The sequence below is a fragment of the Oncorhynchus gorbuscha genome, linkage group LG06, assembly GCF_021184085.1.
Source record: "Oncorhynchus gorbuscha isolate QuinsamMale2020 ecotype Even-year linkage group LG06, OgorEven_v1.0, whole genome shotgun sequence".
NCBI lineage: Eukaryota > Metazoa > Chordata > Actinopteri > Salmoniformes > Salmonidae > Oncorhynchus > Oncorhynchus gorbuscha.
The window spans coordinates 94,466,512-94,487,495 of NC_060178.1; the positions used below are offsets into that span (position 1 = coordinate 94,466,512).

Genomic DNA, 20,984 nt, shown 5'->3' on the forward strand with positions numbered 1-20,984 from the left:
GGCTTCCATCCGCGTCGCGCGTCGCCGTGCTGCCTCCTCATACCAGCGCCTCTCCGATTTTTTCCGCCTCCAGTTCTTCCTTGGGACTGCGATATTCTCCAGGCTGAGCCCAGGGTCCTTTTCCGTCTAATATCTCCTCCCACGTCCAGAAGTCCTTTGATCGCTGCTCCTCGCGATTAACAGGGAGAGTAGGCTCAGGTCTGACTCCTGACTCTGCCACTCTCTCCCTGAGCCCTCCCCCAATACATTTTTGGAGGTGACTTTCGGGTTTCTTTCTGCGCCGCCGTGTCTTTCTCTTCGACTCCATTCTCCTATAGCCCTCTTCGCACTGCTCCAGCGAATCCCAGGCTGGCTCCGGCACTCTCTCTGGGTCGACCGCCCACCTGTCTATTTCTTCCCACGTCGTATACTCCAAGCTTCTGCTGTCCATAACGTCTTCCCATGTCCATTCTCCGAATAATTCATCCTCCTTTCGCTGCTCATGCTGTCGCTGCCTGTTACCACGCCACTCGGTCCGTGTGTGGTGGGTGATTCTGTAACGGCGTTCTTCGTTTGTCGAAAGAGAGTCGGACCGAAATGCAGCGTGGTGGTTACTCATGTCTTTAATGAATGAATCGCGGTACATGAAATAACTGATACAAATACAAAACAACAAAACAGAACGTGAAACCTAATTACAGCCTATCTGGTGAAACTACACAGAGACAGGAACAATCACCCATGAAATACAAAGTGAAACCCAGGCTACCTAAATACGGTTCCCCATCAGAGACAACAAGAATCACCTGACTCTGATTGAGAACCGCCTCAGGCAGCCAAGCCTATACTAGACACACCCCTAATCAACCACAATCCCAATGCCTACAAAAACCCCAATACGACAATACAATAACCCCATGTCACACCCTGGCCTGAACAAATAATGAAAGAAAACACAAAATACTAAGACCAAGGCGTGACACACGTGTAACAACACCTGCACAGGATCGGTACATCCGAACATCACACCTGCGGGACAGGTACAGGATGGCAACAACAACTGAGTTACACCAAGAACACACAATCCCTCCATCAGTGCTCAGACTGTTCGCAATAGGCTGAGAGAGGCTGGACTGAGGGCTTATAGGCCTGTTGTAAGGCAGTTCCTCACCAGACATCACTGGCAACAACGTTGCCTATGGGAACAAACCCACCATTGCTGGACCAGACAGGACTGGCAAAAAGTGCTCTTCACTGACAAGTCACAGTATCGTCTCAACTGGGGTGATGGTCGGATTCGCATTTATCGTCGAAATAATGAGCGCTACACCGAGGTCTGTACTCTGGATCGGGATCGATTTGGAGGTGTAGGGTCCGTCATGGTCTGGGGCAGTGTGTCACAGCATCATCGGACTGAGCTTGTTATCATTGCAGGCAATCTCAACACTGTGCGTTACAGGGAAGACATCCTCCTCCCTCATGTGGTACCCTTCCTGCAGGCTCATCCTGACACGACCCTCCAGCATGACAATGCCACCAGCCATACTGCTCGTTCTGTGTGTGATTTCCTGCAAGACAGGAATGTCAGTGTCCTGCCATGGCCAGCGAAGAGCTCGGATCTCAATCCCATTGAGCATGTTTGGGACCTGTTGGATCGGAGGGTGAGTGCTAGGGCCATTCCCCCCAGAAATGTCTGGGAACTTGCAGGTGCCTTGGTGGAAAAGTCTGGTAACATCTCACAGCAAGAATTCTGGTGCAGTCCATGAAGAGGAGAAGCACTGCAGTACTTAATGCAGCTGGTGGCCACACCAGATCCCGACTGTTACTTTGATTTTGACCCTCCCCCCTTTGTTCAGGGACACATTATTACATTTCTGTTAGTCACATGTCTGTGGATCTTGTTCAGTGTATGTGTTCGTTGTTGAATCTTGTTATGTTCATACAAATATTTACACATGTTAAGTTTGCTGAAAATAGGATAGGACATGTCTTTTTTTGCTGAGATTACATTTTACGGACACTATATTTGACATTATTTATCGTGTTGTTATCAGTCCCACATTTCAGCTCCATTCAACCCCTCCCATCTATCTCTTAACACCATTTATAGTGGACTTCTATTTGCCATATATTTTTCAACTGTGCTGTGATGTTTCACAAAAGTTCGGAAATGTTCTATTCTCGTAGTTTCTTCAGATTGTAAATTAAAGGTAAACATTTTTGTTATACTATTATTATATTATTGATCGACTGACTATAACTTTTCAGATCACCCAGTAGTGCTGTCTGCAGAGTTAGCTCCATGTAAATATTGCAATTCTTCAGCCATTCCTGGACCGGTGACCAAAAACAAGCTACATATAGACATTACCAAAATAAATGATCTAATGACTCTATCTCTTCGCAGCAAAATCTGCAGAACTGGGAAGGTTATATCCCCCATATATTTAACATGCTATTGGGTGCAAGAATTTTGTATAATAATTTAAATTGAAAAATTCAAAGGTTTGAATCCGGTGTCGTTTTGCGTATCAGTTCATAAACCATGTGCCATGGAATCGGTACATCGAAAATCTCTTCACAACTATTTTGCAATCTACATGGCACGGCTGTCAATTTTTTGGTCCTTAAATGAAACCGGCATATTATTTAATTTATCACATTTCTTTAACAAATTTTGGTATTTAATGCAGGGCTGACAGATAAGTTCCTTACTTTTCCCACTTCTACTTGCCTCTTACTTTTTTGTGGTAATACTGCAAATGGTTGATTAGAACACTGAACACTGACAATATTGGGTAGAGCAGACATTTCCATATATTTTTGTTAGCTACATGTGTGACACCAGTCCTGTTTATGATGTCATTTACCAAGATGATACATTTTTTCTTAATTTTATCGATTTTTTTTATTTTTATCAATTAGTATATTTGACTTTAACCACAATATTTGCTGTATTGTTTGTTCTTTCTATTCTGGTGGATTAAACTGAAATTTCAATGAACGTTCTATGGCTTCTTTTTTTTAAAGCGATATTTTGGAGATGATTTCCTTTTCAAATAACCAAAAGTGAGAGGTTGTAATCTGATTAAAGGGAAAAAGGCCATTCTTGAACATGGGGTGAGACATTCTTACTAATTTGCTAGAGAACCAGTTCAGATTTAAGTATAACTTTTGTATGACTGACAGCTTTAGTGAGAGGTCTAATACTTTAATATTTAATAATTGCTGCCCTCATATTCATTATATACAGTTGAAGTCTGAAGTTTACATACATTTAGGTTGGAGTCATTAAAACTTGTTTTTCAACCACTCCACAAATGTATTGTTTACAAACTATAGTTTTGGCAAGTCGGTTAGGACATCTAATTTGTGCATGACACAAGTCATTTTTACAACAATTGTTTAATAGCTAACATTTTGATGGTAATAATAAATAGATATGTTGATTGTTGACAACCTTGTCTTACACCTCTTCACAGTTTAAAACTTTCTGAAAAGTATCCATTATTTACTATTTTATACCTAGTGTTACTATACATAACTTTAACCCATTTTATAAGAGATAATCTGAAATTGAAAAATTCCAGGCATTTATATATAAACTCCAGTTGTACTTCATCAAAAGCCTTTTCAAAGTCAGCTATGAATAGCAACCCTGGTTTCACAGATTTGTCATGGTGTTCTATTGTTTCCAGTACTTGCCTTAAATTAACTCCAATGTATCGTCCATGTAAAAAACCTGTCTGAATAGAATGAATAATGTACGACAATACCTTTTTAATTCTATGCACTATGCATTTTGCTATACTTAAAAAAATGGACTGGATCTTTATATTTACCACTAGGATCCTGTTTCAGTAATAATGAAATAAGAACATCTTGTTGAGTGTGAAATTCTACAATTTATAGGAGTTAAAACATGCTAATAACGGTTCTCTGAGAATATCTATTTTTTGGGTGGTATACCTCAACTGGTATACCATCCAGCCCTGGAGTTTTCCAGGACTTAAAGGCTTTAATTGCATCAATAAGTTCCTCCTCTCTAATTCTGCCTTAACATGAGTCTTTCTGTACAGCTGTTCATTTCACATAATTATTCGAAAAAAAATCCACACAATTAGCTTCAGTTAGAGGAGGTGCAGGAGACTGAAACTGAAACATATGCTTAAAGTACTTTGCTTCCTCTTTCATAATATTGTTTGGTGAATCATGGGTGACTCAGTAATTTGTAACAAGTTTCAGTAAAATCTTTTTGGTAGCATTTCTATGTTGAAGATGTAAAAAATAATTTGGCTTTTTTCTCCCATATTCCATCCAGTTAGCTTTATTTTTTATCATATTTTACACTTGATCTTTATTGAATAAGTTCCTCAATAACTTATTCTGAGCGTCTATGGTACAGTTGTTATTGCTATATATCTGCTCTGTTAGTCCTTCCATTTCCTTTGTTAATATGGACTCTTTTGCCCTAAATTGCTTTTGTTTTAGAGATGAGTACTGAATTGCATGGCCTCTAAAGGTACATTTTCCACGACTCCTACCGAAGGTGGCTCCCCTTCCCGTTCGGGTGGCGCTCGGCGGTCGTCGTCACCGGCCTACTAGCTGCCACTGATTCTTTCCTCCCCCTCCTTGTCTGTTTATTGGTTACACCTGTTGTGTATTTGCTGATTAGTTGGGCTTTATTAGCCAGCCGGCCCGCCTGTTCTTTGTGCGAGATTGTTTTGTGTAACTTGTGTGCACGTCTGTGGGTTACGTGTTTCCCATTTCGTGGGTTTTGCTGGACAGTTTAAATCCCCGTATTTGGGGCGTTTGTTTTGTTATACGCCCTGTGTTTTCGTGGGGTTGGCTTATGTTCGCCGTTTTGTGCATTAAATTAGCACTACCCTGAACTTTCTGCTTCCTGCACCTGACTTCTCACCCACTCCACCCAGAACGTTACAACATTTAAAAATGTCCCATACAATAAGGGGATCTGCTGTACCTATGTTATGTCGGGAAAAGTATGTTATAAATTATTCTGTCCTAATTTAAAGCAAGTTATCCTCAAATAGGCTAGATTAGATTTCCAATATCCTCGCCCACGTGGAAATTCTGTAAGAGTAATATATATGCCAATTATGTGATGGTTCGCCACATTCTGTCCCCTATGAACACTTTTGTTAAACTTTTGACGAGAATGACATAAGAAAGTAGTCAAGACAACTATCTTGACTGACCCTCTGCCATGTATATCTCACTAGGTCAGGATATTTAAGCCTCCGTATATCCACTAGTTCCAGTATATCCATGACATTCATGATTTCTTTAAGAGCATGAGGGTGATAGATTGTAGTATGATTTCCTTTATGGTCCATTGAGGTATTTAAACCTTTTTATAATCTCCTACCATAATAATAGAGTCTTGCATTGCTTGTAGGTTTGATAAATTATTATAGATATTTTCAAAGAAGCATGGATCAATAATTATTTGGAACGTATAGGTTAATAAAGCCATAACTGTTTATGGTCCAGTAACATATTTAAAATCATCCATCTACCTTTAGGATCTGTTTGTCTTTCCTGGTTGAGGGTTGACGAGAGATCAACTGCTTCTCTACTAGTTTTAATGAGAAGTGTTGCTGTAATGAAAATTCCAGATGATCTGCAAAATATTGAAGAATATATCATATGAAATATTTTTTGATTTGTTTAACACTTCTTTGGTTACTAGATGATTCCATATGTGTTATTTCATAGTTTTATATGTTCACTAATACTCTACAATATAGAAAATAGTAAAAATTAAGAAAAACCCTTGAATGAGCAGGTGTGTCCAAACTTTTGACTGGTACTGAATCTCTTGCATTATTTCTCTCTTTCAAACACACACACACACACACACACACACACACACACACACACACACACACACACACACACACACACACACACACACACACACACACACACACACACACACACACACACACACACACACACACACACACACACACACACACACACACCTCTCCTCCTCTCTGTACACTGGTTTCCTGGGCAGACTCAGGACCTCAAACCCCCGGTGCTCATAGGATATTGTGAGCATGCCTGGCCCCACAAAGACCTCCATTCAGCCGCCCTCATGCTTGACCTCTCGGGGGTCAGTGCTCTGCTTTGTGCCCTGCGACCCCACTGCGACCTTTGGTCACCCCCAGAGGTCAGGAGGTCAAATCCAGATGCCTGTGTCTAATTTCACCCGACTGGGTTATCCTCCCAAATCTGCCCTGAAATGTGCCCTCTGAAAAATTCCCCCAACTACAACTGCTGCCCATGTACCTTGTCCTGCTTCTGCCAGTCTTGCCAAGGCAACTACCCTCGATATCTGCTCGCACCTACCAGCCTCATTGCACACACACACACACACACACACACACACACACACACACACACACACACACACACACACACACACACACACACACACACACACACACACACACACACACACACACACACACACACACACACACACACACACCAGCCCTATCCCAACCCAGGTCATGGACCTGCCTTGAGGGATTAGGTGTGGACAGACAGGACCCTCCAGCCAATCAACCAGTCTGTCACATTGATTTTGAGGGGTCACTGGAGCACAATGTCCAGGCTTTTCCTGTCTTAACCTCCCCTACCTCCCTGACGCACACACACACACATGCTCGCACATTCTCACAGACACACACTCACTCACACTTGCTCTCTCTCCCCTTCTCTCCCACCCCCCAAAGCCCCATCGGATCCCTGCCTCTCAAATCCCCTTCCCCTTCCCCAGAGACCAGAGCCCAAGCTGGGTTAAAGTGGTCAGGTCATTCCCCTCCCCTGGTCCCCCACCATTTTAGCCAGACAACAAAATAACCACCTCAACAGAGCTAAGGCTCAGGGTGGATGTTAACCTTAACCAAACTGACCCATGATCAGTTTACCCTCCCCAATCCTAACCGTAACATTAGGAAGAAACACACAAAATTTACCTCGAATCCGTGTCTAGGGAACCTAGTAGAAACCTCTTTTAGAGTCAGGATTCTATTGCTCTGATTCCAGCTCCCACATCAACCATTCCTGTTTTCCCGTCCTCCTGGAATCTCTAAGGGATTTAGAAAAACAGAACATCATGGATGTCATCTGTATGTTTCTCACTTTCACTTAATTTGGGACGAGTTGTGGCTGTGTGTTTGTGATGATAACAAAGTCTCTACTGTAGGCATTATTCAATCTCTGCCTGCACTTTGTAAATAGAAAGTAATTATGAAAAATGGCTACACCATGATCACGTGACAAATTTGTAATTCTCAGATGTTATACACTAACTGAAAAATGCCAGTCATTCGTAACATGAACCTGGAGTTTTTTTGTTCAAGTTGTCACGGCTGCTTAAAGGCAATTACTGTAATGTATTGCATCTTGGGACACTACCCTTTTGAAATGCAGTAACACGCCTGGCCGCTAGAGGAGACCTAAATGCATCACGAGACACAGTTGTTATACTTTGATTGTTGTATTGTCAGGAGTTGTCGAGCGAGATTCAAGTCCTGGTCAAGCATTCAGGAAAAAGTGATTTTCGAAGCTTTTGTAGTCGTCTTTTTCATGGTAAATATATAAAATGTTATGTGATGGATATATATTTATAACGCTATTTTCCAACACAGTGGATCAAAGTCGAATATCACCAATGATAACATAGCTAATACGATAGCTACGTACGATAGCTACGTACGAATATCACCAATGATAACATAGCTAATACGATAGCTACGTACGGTTAACCAGTTTTTGTAACAACAGTTCGGTTTCCTTTCAGTTGTTAAACTGTCATGTTAAACGCACATGCACCATGCAGATGAACGTACTTTATTTAATGGAAATGTTTCATACATATGTTAGCTGAATGATCTAGTTTGCCTGATCTGATCTGTAGATGCAGTGATGTTTTGTTATTGTTTCTCCAAGTTCGCTACAAGCGTCACGTCACAAACACTTGAGGGATACGTTTTGGAAAAAGCAAACCAGTCACCGGATTCAACTACTGTCATCATCGCAACTTGGACCAGATAACGGCCGCCACTGCTAGCGATTTCCTGTTCTCAACGTAGCTATCTAGTTCGGTGAACGATTTTGGGTGGTGAAAAACATTGAACCGTGCAAAATGACGGTGGCGGATTCAAACTGGGGTTTGATCACGAACGTGGTCAACAGCATCGTTGGAGTGAGCGTGCTGACCATGCCTTTCTGTTTCAAACAGGTACCGCTATCTCACACCGGACAAACGACTATTCCTATAGCATATCTAGTTTTTTATACAGTGTGTATAACTTATTTGTGAACTCACGATAACCTACTGGTGTGACACATGACAGTGAATAAGGCACCATATGTTCTGTGTTTACCTTTCCACGCGTCCTAACAGGTGTAATATACAGGTGTAATATACAAATATACAGGTGTAATATACAGGTGTAATATACAGGTGTAATATACAGGCTGTGGATCCATTTTTTCTTATGTTAACACCTTTGTATTGAATTGCCCCTTTAGTCCCTCGTCATGCACCTGTCAATATGAAATGTGTATGACAGATTGCCTTATTTGCTGAGAGTTTTGACATCTCCCTCTCTCTGCTTCTCTCTAGTGTGGGATAGTGCTGGGGACTCTGTTGCTGTTCTTCTGTTCGTGGATGACCCACAAGTCTTGTATGTTTCTGGTCTACACGGCCAGCAGCACCAAACGCAGGACTTATGCTGGCCTAGCGTTCCATGCCTACGGCAAACCAGGCAAAACACTGGTGGAGACTAGGTATGTGTCCTTTCCTTTGAGAGCCAATGCTTTTGCAATTAGGGCTGTCCCTGAATAAAAACAGCCAGCCAAGAGTTGTCTGTTCTTTTGACATTTTTAAACGTGTCTTTTCCATATATTGACACATCCAATGTGTTTTAATCAAATCAAAATCAATTCAACTATATTCACTGAGCTTGTCTGATGTATTAAGCACCTGGTTTGATTAAATCATTAAGACACAAATGACTAGAGGGAGTCCGACCAGCAAATGATTTGATTGTGCCGGACCGGGCTCAGACTTGCTGTGCTGTGTATTCTTTTTTTAAAGACAGCGAGTGACTGACTAGCACCCGTTGTCTCTCTCCTCCCTGCGGCAGCGACCACAGAACATCGACAGTGTTTATAGTGTTGTCTCTGTCCTCTCTGCTGCAGCGACCACAGAACATCAACAGTGTTTATAGTGTTGCCTCTCTCCTCCCTGCTGCAGCGACCACAGAACATCAACAGTGTTTATAGTGTTGTCTCTCTCTCCTCCCTACTGCAGCGACCATAACATCAACAGTGTTTATAGTGTTGTCTCTCTCCTCCCTGCGGCAGCGACCATAACATCAACAGTGTTTATAGTGTTGTCTCTCTCTCCTCTCTGCTGCAGTGACCACCACAGAACATCAACAGTGTTTATAGTGTTGTCTCTCTCTCCTCCCTACTGCAGCGACCATAACATCAACAGTGTTTATAGTGTTGTCTCTCTCCTCCTGCTGCAGCGACCACCACAGAACATCTCTCCTCCTGCTGCAGCGACCACCACAGAACATCAACAGTGTTTATAGTGTTGTCTCTCTCTCCTCTCTGCTGCAGTGACCACCACAGAACATCAACAGTGTTTATAGTGTTGTCTCTCTCTCCTCCCTGCTGCAGCGACCACCACAGAACATCAACAGTGTTTATAGTGTTGTCTCTCTCCTCCTGCTGCAGCGACCACCACAGAACATCAACAGTGTTTATAGTGTTGTCTCTCTCTCCTCCTGCTCTCCTCTCTGCTGCAGTGACCACTACAGAACATCAACAGTGTTTATAGTGTTGTCTCTCTCTCCTCCCTGCTGCAGCGACCACCACAGAACATCAACAGTGTTTATAGTGTTGTCTCTCTCCTCCTGCTGCAGCGACCACCACAGAACATCAACAGTGTTTATAGTGTTGTCTCTCTCTCTGCTCAACAGTCTGCTGCAGTAACCACTCAACAGAACATCAACAGTGTTTATAGTGTTGTCTCTCTCTCCTCCCTACTGCAGTGTTTATAGTGTTGTCTCTCTCTCCTCCCTACTGCAGCGACCATAACATCAACAGTGTTTATAGTGTTGTCTCTCTCCTCCTGCTGCAGCGACCACCACAGAACATCAACAGTGTTTATAGTGTTGTCTCTCTCTCCTCTCTGCTGCAGTGACCACCACAGAACATCAACAGTGTTTATAGTGTTGTCTCTCTCTCCTCCCTGCTGCAGCGACCACCACAGAACATCAACAGTGTTTATAGTGTTGTCTCTCTCCTCCTGCTGCAGCGACCACCACAGAACATCAACAGTGTTTATAGTGTTGTCTCTCTCTCCTCTCTGCTGCAGTGACCACTACAGAACATCAACAGTGTTTATAGTGTTGTCTCTCTCTCCTCCCTGCTGCAGCGACCATAACATCAACAGTGTTTATAGTGTTGTCTCTCTCCTCCCTGCTGCAGCGACCACCACAGAACATCAACAGTGTTTATAGTGTTGTCTCTCTCCTCCCTGCTGCAGCGACCACCACAGAACATCAACAGTGTTTATAGTGTTGTCTGCAGCGACCACCACAGAACATGCTCTCCCTCCTGCTGCAGCGACCACCACAGAACATCAACAGTGTTTATAGTGTTGTCTCTCCTCTCTGCTGCAGTGACCACCACAGAACATCTCTCCTCCCTGCTGCAGCGACCACCACAGAACATCAAGTGTTTATAGTGTTGTCTCTCTCCTCCTGCTGCAGCGACCACCACAGAACATCAACAGTGTTTATAGTGTTGTCTCTCTCTCCTCCTGCTGCAGCGACCACCACAGAACATCAACAGTGTTTATAGTGTTGTCTCTGTCCTCTCTGCTGCAGCGACCACCACAGAACATCAACAGTGTTTATAGTGTTGTCTCTCTCCTCCTGCTGCAGCGACCACCACAGAACATCAACAGTGTTTATAGTGTTGTCTCTCTCTCCTCCTGCTGCAGCGACCACCACAGAACATCAACAGTGTTTATAGTGTTGTCTCTGTCCTCTCTGCTGCAGCGACCACCACAGAACATCAACAGTGTTTATAGTGTTGTCTCTCTCCTCCTGCTGCAGCGACCACCACAGAACATCAACAGTGTTTATAGTGTTGTCTCTGTCCTCTCTGCTGCAGCGACCACCACAGAACATCAACAGTGTTTATAGTGTTGTCTCTCTCCTCCTGCTGCAGCGACCACCACAGAACATCAACAGTGTTTATAGTGTTGTCTCTGTCCTCTCTGCTGCAGCGACCACCACAGAACATCAACAGTGTTTATAGTGTTGTCTCTCTCTCCTCCCTGCTGCAGCGACCACAGAACATCAACAGTGTTTATAGTGTTGTCTCTCTCTCCTCCCTGCGGCAGCGACCACAGAACATCAACAGTGTTTATAGTGTTGTCTCTCTCTCCCCCCTGCTGCAGCGACCACCACATAACATCAACAGTGTTTATAGTGTTGTCTCTCTCTCCTCCCTGCTGCAGCGACCACCACATAACATCAACAGTGTTTATCGTGTTGTCTCTCTCTCCTCCCTGCTGCAGCGACCATAACATCAACAGTGTTTATAGTGTTGTCTCTCTCTCCTCTCTGCTGCAGCGACCACCACATAACATCAACAGTGTTTATAGTGTTGTCTCTCTCTCCTTCCTGCTGCAGCGACCACCACAGAACATCAACAGTGTTTATAGTGTTGTCTCTCTTCTCCCTGCTGCAGCGACCATAACATCAACAGTGTTTATAGTGTTGTCTCTCTCTTCTCCCTGCTGCAGCGACCACCACATAACATCAACAGTGTTTATAGTGTTGTCTCTCTCCTCTCTGCTGCAGCGACCACCACAGAACATCAACAGACACTCTAATGTTCTTGTCCTCTTGCTCAGTTGTGCATCGGGGCCTCCCACTCTTTCTATTCTGGTTAGAGCCAGTTTGTGTTGTTCTGTGAAGGGAGTATTACACAGCGTTGTAAGAGATCTTCAGTTAGTTGGCAATTTCTCGCATGGAATAGCCTTCATTTCTCAGAACAAGAATAGACAGACGAGTTTCAGAAGAAAGGTCTTTGTTTCTGGCCATTTTGAGCCAATAATCAAACCCAAAAATGCTGATGCGCCAGATATCAGCATTTATATCTAGTTTAAAGAAGGCCAGTTTTATTGCTTCTTTACTCAGCTGTGCTAACATAATTGCAAAAGCGTTTTCTAAAAATCAATTAGCCTTTTTAAAATGATAAACTTGGATTAGCTAACACAACGTTCCATTGGAACGCAGGAGAGATGGTTGCTGATAATGGGCCTCTGTACGCCTGTACGTCGATTTCTAAGTGACCCCAATCTTTTGAACAGTTTTGTGTGTAATATATATTATATTTCTATATTATATGTATTGCTACTGCTCAACAAAATTGTCGACCAACAGCCTATTGACCAAACAATCGACCAGTCAACTAAATGGGGTCAGCACTAGTTGCGATGTACAGTGCATCCTTTTTCCCACATTTTGTTACAGCCTTATTCTAAAATTGATTAAATGCTTTTTTTCCTTCATTTTTTCACACAATACCACACAATGAAAAAGCAAAAACATGTTTTTAGACATTTTTGCAAATGTATAAAAATTAAATATTTACAGTGTTCAGACCCTTTGCTATGAGACTTGAAATTGAGCTCAGGTGCATCCTGTTTCCATTAGTCATCCTTGAGATGTTTCTACAACTTGATTGGATTCCACCTGTAGTAAATTCAATTGATTGGACATGATTTGGAAAGGCACACACCTGTCTATGTAAGGTCCCACAGTTGACAGTGCATGTCAGCAAAAACCAAGCTATAACCAATTTCTAACCAAGCTAGGAATTGTTCGTAGAGCTCTGAGACAGGATTATGTTGAGGCACAGAACTAGGGTAGGGTACTAAAATATTTCTGCAGCATTGAAGGTCCCCATGAACACAGTTCTTAGGGATAGACCCCTTTTTTTCAATTTTGCCTAAATACCCAAATCTAACTGCCTGTAACTCAGGTCCTGAAGCAAGGATATTCATATTCTTGGTACCATTTGAAAGAAAACACTTTGAAGTTTGTGGAAATGTGAATTGAATGTAGGAGAATATAACAGCCTAGAAAATAAAAATAGAAAACACGTTTTTTTTCCTACCACGATCTTTGAAATGGTGGTAGGAAATATGGTGTCCTAATATGGTGTCCTATAGGATATACTACACCACTAACGATATAGTGAAGTCTGGTTATGTTCTAGGATCTCTGAGGAATACATACGAACATGATTTGGCTGGTTGAAGCAAAGTTTAGGGTTAGATTTTCACAGATTCCTTTCTTTGCAAATTGAATGAGTGGACATAGAAAATCGATTGTGCATGTTACATGGGCCTTTTTAGGATATGGAAATATAGGAAAACAAAACGACTCTTTTTATCCCTGGAACCCTTTGGGTGATAAATCAGAGCAAGATTTTAGAATGGAAGTACACATTTCACCTTCAGAGGTAAATTTATCAAACCTATTGTGGTGAAAAAAGTGTTTTGTTATTAGGGTCTCTCCTCAAACAATAGCTTGGCTATTAGCATTAGCATAGCATTTCGCAGTAATAACTACTGTAAGTTTGACAGTGCAGTTATATTAACAAGAATTTAAGCTTTTAGCCGAAATAAGACACTTATAGGTACCAACATTTGTTGTTTCTCTAAAATCTGCGATCATGACACAAGGCGCAGCATGACTTACAACTGTCCCGTTGATGGGACGCCTATCCCTAAGTTAAATGGAAGAAGTTTGGAACCTTCCTAGAGACTCTTGCTAGAGCTGCCCGTCCAGCCAAACTGAGCAATCGGGGGAGAACCCAATGGTCACGCTGACAGAGCTCCAGAGTTCCTCTGTGAAGATGGGAGATCTTTCCAGAAGGACAACCATCTCTATAAAGCATGCCACCAATCAGGTCTTTATGGTAGTGGCCAGACGGAAGCCACTCCTCAGTAAAAGGCACATGACAGCCTGCTTGGAGTTTGCCAGAAGGCACCTAAAGGAATCTCAGACAATGAGAAACAAGATTCTCTGGTCTTATGAAACCAAGATTGAACACTTTGGCCTGAATTGCAGTTGTAACGCCTGGAGAAAACCTGGCACCATCCCTATGGGGGAGCATGGGGATGGCAGCATCGTTTTGTGGGGATGGTTTTCAGTGGCAGGGACTGGGAGACTAGTCAGGATTGAGGGAAAGATGAACGGTGCAAAGTACAGAGGGATCCTTGAGAAAAACCTGCTCAGGACCTCAGACTGGGGCGAAGGTTCACCTTCCAACAGGACAACGACCCTAAGCACATAGCCAAGACAACGCAGGAGTGGCTTCGGGACAAGTCTCTGAACATCCTTGAATGGCCCAGCCAGAATCCGGACTTGAACCTGATCGAACATCTCTGGAGATACCTGAAAATATCTGTGCAGCAACGCTCCCAATCCAACCTGACAGATTGAGAGGATCTGCAGAGAAGAATGGGAGAAACTTCCCAAATACAGGTGTGCCAAGCTTGTGGCGTCATACCCAAGAAGACTCAAGGCGGTAATCGCTGCCAAAGGTGCTTCAACAAAGTACTGAGTAAAGGGTCTGAATACTCATGTAAATGTGATATTTCAGGGCCTCCCAAGTGACGCAGTGGTCTAAGATACTGCATCACAGTGCTAGTTGTGCCACTAGAGATCCTTGTTCGAATGCAGGCTCTGTCACAGCCGGCAGCGACTGGGAACCCATTGGGGTGGTGCCCAATTGGCCAAGCGTTGTCCGGTTAGGGGAGGGTTTGGCCTGCAGGGATGTTCCTGTGTCATCGCACACTAGCGACTACTGTGGCGGGTCGGGCGCAATGCACGCTGACATGGTCGCCAGGTTTACGTTGTTTCCTCTGACACATTGGTGCGGCTAGCTTCCGGGTTAAGCGAGCGTTGTCAAGAAGTGCGGCTCGGCTGGGTTGTGTTTCGGAGGACACGGTTCTTGACTTTCGCCTCTCCTGAATCCATACGGGAGTTGCAGCGATGAGACAGGACTGTAACTACCAATTGGATACCGTGAAATTGGGGGGAAAAAAAGTTGTGTAAAAAGAAAATAAAAAATATTAATTTTTATATATATATAAATTTGCAAAAATGTATAAAAACCTGTCATTGTGGGGTATTGTGTGTAGATTGATTACATTTTTTCCCTTCCCCCTCATCAATTTTAGAATAAGGCTGTAACGTAAACGGTGGAAAACATTGAGGGGTCTAAATACTTCCTGAATGCACTGTATATCTTGTGTCTTTAGAGCCTCGCTATTGTCTGAATGTCTCTCTCACTTCATCCCCTCTCTCTCATGGTCACTCTTTCTGTCTCTTTCTCTCTACAGTATGATAGGTCTGATGTTGGGGACCTGTATTGCCTTCTATGTCGTCATCGCTGACCTGGGCTCTAATTTCTTTGCCCAGTTGTTGGGCCTACCGGTAGGAGTCACGAGTTTTTTGAGTTACAGAATACAATCAGAGAATAGAACCAGAGAATACAATCCCTTTTTCCGTAACCTAGTTTACATATGAACAGCATATTATAAATCACCTGCATATAGACTAATTAGAATGTCATCATAAACAATAGATAAACATTCATAAATGCTCTGATTGGATGTACCCTCTCAGAACTGACCGTGTGATATGATTGGTCTGATTAGTTTCCTGTCCCACCCTCCCCAGGGCTGCGTTCAGCACCAACAAATTTATTTGTTCAATTAAACGGAAACGGTGCTGTACTTAACTACCAGTTAAAAAACTGGGAGGTTGTAGGTTGGGGAACGCTGCAATTTACCTACTTCACTCATTACTTTAAGCCATCACCCAGCCACGCCCAGCCATCACCCGGCCACGCCCAGCCATCACCCGGCCACACCCAGCCATCACCCGGCCACGCCCAGCCATCACCCGGCCACGCCCAGCCATCACCCAGCCACGCCCAACAAAAGGAGCAATAATACCTCAGTCTATTCAAGAATGTACAAGAGGTTTTGGGGAAATGTGTCGTTCAGTACAAACCGTTCCACAACGTAGCAAACATTCAATTGAACATTTCCATGTACTGTTGCTGATTGGTTTGAACTGACTGTATGTGTGATAGGATTGGTTAGAGCTTGTGTCCCGCCCTCTGCAGGTGTCATTTGGTTTCCGTGTGCTGCTGCTGATGGCGGTGTCTCTGTTCATCGTACTGCCTCTCAGTCTGCTGAGGAACATGATGTCATCTATCCAGTCCTTCTCTGCCATGGCTCTCATGTTCTACACGTTCTTCATGTTCACGGTGAGCGGGGAACGGGGAACGGGTAGGGGTACAGGACTGCCTGGTGTAAAAGGGAGTCCTGTTCAGATTGGGTAAATGTTCAGAGTTTTACTTACAGAAATGTAACTCAATAGATTACTCATTCTTTCTAATACCAAGTTTGATGATATGTGTTAACTTTCTTATCCTGTTTCACACTGACAGAATAACGGATGTGGACAGTGTGACTCCCTTGCATTTTCTTTGACCCCATTGTGAAATGAATTGAGGTTGGGAGTGTTATTGTTGTTAATTTAGTTGTCACTGTCTATTTCTGTAGTGTTTGCACTGCTCTTACACAGTTAGCCTTTAGTACTGCTACTGTAGTATAGTATAGCCTCGTAGTGCTATCATGTGCTCTGCCCCAACCTCCTGTAGTAAAACCATGACATCTCTACTGAACACCACTGTGAGTTGGAGTACTGTGGTGTCTGGGATTAGAACCAGACCCAGTCTTGGCCCCGCCCACCGCCCACCCTGGTCCAGACCACTAACCCTCTAACTGTGATGTATCTTCCTTCCTCTCCTCCTTCCTTCTCTCTCTCACTGTCGTTCCTGACTCCCTCCCTTCCTTCCTCTCCTCCTCCCTTCTCTCTCTCACTGTCGTTCCTGACTCCCTCCCTTCCTTCCTCTCCTTCCTTCTTTCTCTCTCACTGTCGTTCCTGACTCCCTTCCTCTCCTCCTTCCTTCTCTCTCTCACTGTCGTTCCTGACTCCCTCCCTTCCTTCCTCTCCTCCTTCCTTCTCTCTCTCACTGTCATTCCTGACTCCCTTCCTTCTTTCTCTCTCACTGTCGTTCCTGACTCCCTCCCTTCCTTCCTTCTTTCTCTCTCACTGTCGTTCCTGACTCCCTCCCTTCCTTCCTCTCCTCCTTCCTTCTTTCTCTCTCACTGTCGTTCCTGACTCCCTCCCTTCCTTCCTCTCCTCCTTCCTTCTTTCTCTCTCACTGTCGTTCCTGACTCCCTCCCTTCCTTCCTCTCCTCCTTCCTTCTTTCTCTCTCACTGTCGTTCCTGACTCCCTCCCTTCCTTCCTCTCCTCCTTCCTTCTTTCTCTCTCACTGTCGTTCCTGACTCCCTTCCTCTCCTCCTTCCTTCTCTCTCTCACTGTCGTTCCTGACTCCCTCCCTTCCTTCCTCTCCTTCCTTCTCTCTCTCACTGTCGTTCCTGACTCCCTCCCTTCCTCTCCTCCTTCCTTCTCTCTCTCACTGTCGTTCCTGACTCCCTCCCTTCCTTCCTCTCCTCCTTCCTTCTCTCTCTCACTGTCATTCCTGACTCCCTCCCTTCCTTCCTCTCCTCCTTCCTTCTTTCTCTCTCACTGTCGTTCCTGACTCCCTCCCTTCCTTCCTTCTTTCTCTCTCACTGTCGTTCCTGACTCCCTCCCTTCCTTCCTTCTTTCTCTCTCACTGTCGTTCCTGACTCCCTCCCTTCCTTCCTCTCCTCCTTCCTTCTTTCTCTCTCACTGTCGTTCCTGACTCCCTCCCTTCCTTCCTCTCCTCCTTCCTTCTTTCTCTCTCACTGTCGTTCCTGACTCCCTCCCTTCCTTCCTCTCCTCCTTCCTTCTTTCTCTCTCACTGTCGTTCCTGACTCCCTCCCTTCCTTCCTCTCCTCCTTCCTTCTTTCTCTCTCACTGTCGTTCCTGACTCCCTCCCTTCCTTCCTCTCCTCCTTCCTTCTTTCTCTCTCACTGTCGTTCCTGACTCCCTCCCTTCCTCTCGTCCTTCCTTTTTTCTCTCTCACTGTCGTTCCTGACTCCCTCCCTTCCTTCCTCTCCTCCTTCCTTCTCTCTCACTGTCGTTCCTGACTCCCTCCCTTCCTTCCTCTCCTCCTTCCTTCTCTCTCACTGTCGTTCCTGACTCCCTCCCTTCCTTCCTCTCCTCCTTCCTTCTTTCTCTCTCACTGTCGTTCCTGACTCCCTCCCTTCCTTCCTCTCCTCCTTCCTTCTTTCTCTCTCACTGTCGTTCCTGACTCCCTCCCTTCCTTCCTCTCCTCCTTCCTTCTTTCTCTCTCACTGTCGTTCCTGACTCCCTCCCTTCCTTCCTCTCCTCCTTCCTTCTCTCTCACTGTCGTTCCTGACTCCCTCCCTTCCTTCCTCTCCTCCTTCCTTCTCTCTCACTGTCGTTCCTGACTCCCTCCCTTCCTCTCCTCCTTCCTTCTTTCTCTCTCACTGTCGTTCCTGACTCCCTCCCTTCCTCTCCTCCTTCCTTCTCTCTCACTGTCGTTCCTGACTCCCTCCCTTCCTCTCCTCCTTCCTTCTCTCTCACTGTCGTTCCTGACTCCCTCCCTTCCACTCCTCCTTCCCTTCTCTCTCACTGTCGTTCCTGACTCCCTCCCTTCCTCTCCTCCTTCCTTCTCTCTCACTGTCGTTCCTGACTCCCTCCCTTCCTCTCCTCCTTCCTTCTCTCTCACTGTCGTTCCTGACTCCCTCCCTTCCTCTCCTCCTTCCTTCTCTCTCACTGTCGTTCCTGACTCCCTCCCTTCCTCTCCTCCTTCCTTCTCTCTCACTGTCGTTCCTGACTCCCTCCCTTCCTCTCCTCCTTCCTTCTCTCTCACTGTCGTTCCTGACTCCCTCCCTTCCTTCCTCTCCTCCTTCCTTCTTTCTCTCTCACTGTCGTTCCTGACTCCCTCCCTTCCTTCCTCTCCTCCTTCCTTCTCTCTCACTGTCGTTCCTGACTCCCTCCCTTCCTTGCCGACACCTCCTTTCCAATTCTCTCTACCTTCCTCTCTATGACTGTTTCTCTCTACGACTGTTTCTCTCTACCTTCCTGTCTGTGACTTTCTCTCTACCTTCCTGTCTGTGACTGTTTCTCTCTACCTTCCTCGCTACGACTGTTTCTCTCTACCTTCCTCGCTACGACTGTTTCTCTCTACCTTCCTCGCTACGACTGTTTCTCTCTACCTTCCTCTCTGTGACTGTTTCTCTCTACCTTCCTCTCTGTGACTGTTTCTCTCTACCTTCCTCTCTGTGACTGTTTCTCTCTACCTTCCTCTCTGTGACTGTTTCTCTCTACCTTCCTCTCTGTGACTGTTTCTCTCTACCTTCCTCTCTGTGACTGTTTCTCTCTACCTTCCTCTCTGTGACTGTTTCTCTCTACCTTCCTCTCTGTGACTGTTTCTCTCTACCTTCCTCTCTGTGACTGTTTCTACCTTCCTCTCTGTGACTGTTTCTTCCTCTCTGTGACTGTTTCTCTCTACCTTCCTCTCTGTGACTGTTTCTCTCTACCTTCCTCTCTGCGACTGTTTCTCTCTACCTTCCTCTCTGCGACTGTTTCTCTCTACCTTCCTCTCTACGACTGTTTCTCTCTACCTTCCTCTCTACGACTGTTTCTCTCTACCTTCCACTCTGTGACTGTTTCTCTCTACCTTCCTCTCTTATGTTGCTGCTGACTGTTGTCTGGCTGGCTGCTGTAGATAGTCTTGTCTTCTCTGCGTTACGGCCTGATCTCAGGCTCCTGGTTCGAGCATGTTCATCTGTGGCGGGTCAGGGGTGTCATACAGTGCCTGCCCATTATCGCCACCACCTTCTGCTGTCACCCGTAAGTAACCATGGAAAGGACCCTTGAACTCCGACCTGGGGGAAGCTATCAACTCCAACGCTAAGGGGAAGAAATTCAACTCTCCCCACTAATAGCCTCCTCCCTCTTAATCTCCAGTCCTCGCATTTCCATTTCCTGTCCCCTCTTCAAAGTTACTCTTTTGGTTGTTTGTGTTTCTGGTGTCTCTGGTTGGGAGGTGTCTAATGGGGTTTACAGTTGTTGCTCAACCTCTGCCCCCCTCAACTACCATCTTCTGATGTGGAGGATGCTCTTGGAGCTCTCTCTCTCTGGTCCTCTGGAGCTCAATATGGGAAGCAGATACACACCGTAAATGCCGTACCGATCAAAACATCTGCCCCTCAGAAATACATACATTGGGGCAAAAAAGTATTTAGTCAGCCACCAATTGTGCAAGTTCTCCCACTTAAAATGATGAGGCCTGTAATTTTCATCATAGGTACACTTGTACGATTTTTAATGATTTTATTTGCAAATTATGGTGGAAAATAAGTATTTGGTCACCTACCAACAAGCAAGATTTATGTCTCACAGACCGGCAACTTCTTCTTTAAGAGGCTCCTCTGTCCACCACTCGTTACCTGTATTAATGCCACCTGTTTGAACTTGTTATCAGTATAAAAGACACCTGTCCACAACCTTAAACAGTCACACTCCAAACTCCACTATGGCCAAGACCAAAGAGCTGTCAAAGGACACCAGAAACAAAATTGTAGACCGGCACCAGGCTGGGAAGACTGAATCTGCAATAGGTAAGCAGCTTGGTTTGAAGAAATCAACTGTGGCAGCAATTATTAGGAAATGGAAGACATATAAGACTACTGATAATCTCCCTCGATCTGGGGCTCCACGCAAGATCTCACCCCGTGGGGTCAAAATGATCACAAGAACGGTGAGCAAAAATCCCAGAACCACACGAGGGGACCTAGTGAATGACCTGCAGAGAGCTGGGACCAAAGTAACAAAGCCTACCATCAGTAAAACACTACACCGCCAGGGACTCAAATCCTGCAGTGCCA

At 44.8% G+C, this 20,984-nt stretch overlaps 1 protein-coding gene across 6 annotated transcripts in view; it reads left to right on the forward strand.

Moving 5' to 3' along the window:
* The first annotated feature begins 7,463 nt into the window (after positions 1-7,463).
* LOC124038567 (putative sodium-coupled neutral amino acid transporter 10) overlaps positions 7,464-20,984 on the forward strand; it is a 44,403-nt gene continuing 30,882 nt past the window's right edge. For 4 of the 6 annotated variants that reach the window (XM_046354597.1, XM_046354599.1, XM_046354600.1 and 1 more), the window contains exons 1-6: positions 7,464-7,605; positions 7,966-8,257; positions 8,645-8,808; positions 15,464-15,557; positions 16,255-16,398; positions 19,823-19,947. In XM_046354597.1, the coding sequence (XP_046210553.1) occupies positions 8,162-8,257; positions 8,645-8,808; positions 15,464-15,557; positions 16,255-16,398; positions 19,823-19,947 (623 nt within the window). In that variant the 5' untranslated portion in view covers positions 7,464-7,605; positions 7,966-8,161. Of the gene's footprint in view, positions 7,606-7,965; positions 8,258-8,644; positions 8,809-15,463; positions 15,558-15,937; positions 16,399-19,822; positions 19,948-20,984 lie in introns of those variants that run through there. The other 2 variants (XM_046354601.1, XM_046354602.1) reach the window with 2 other exon arrangements.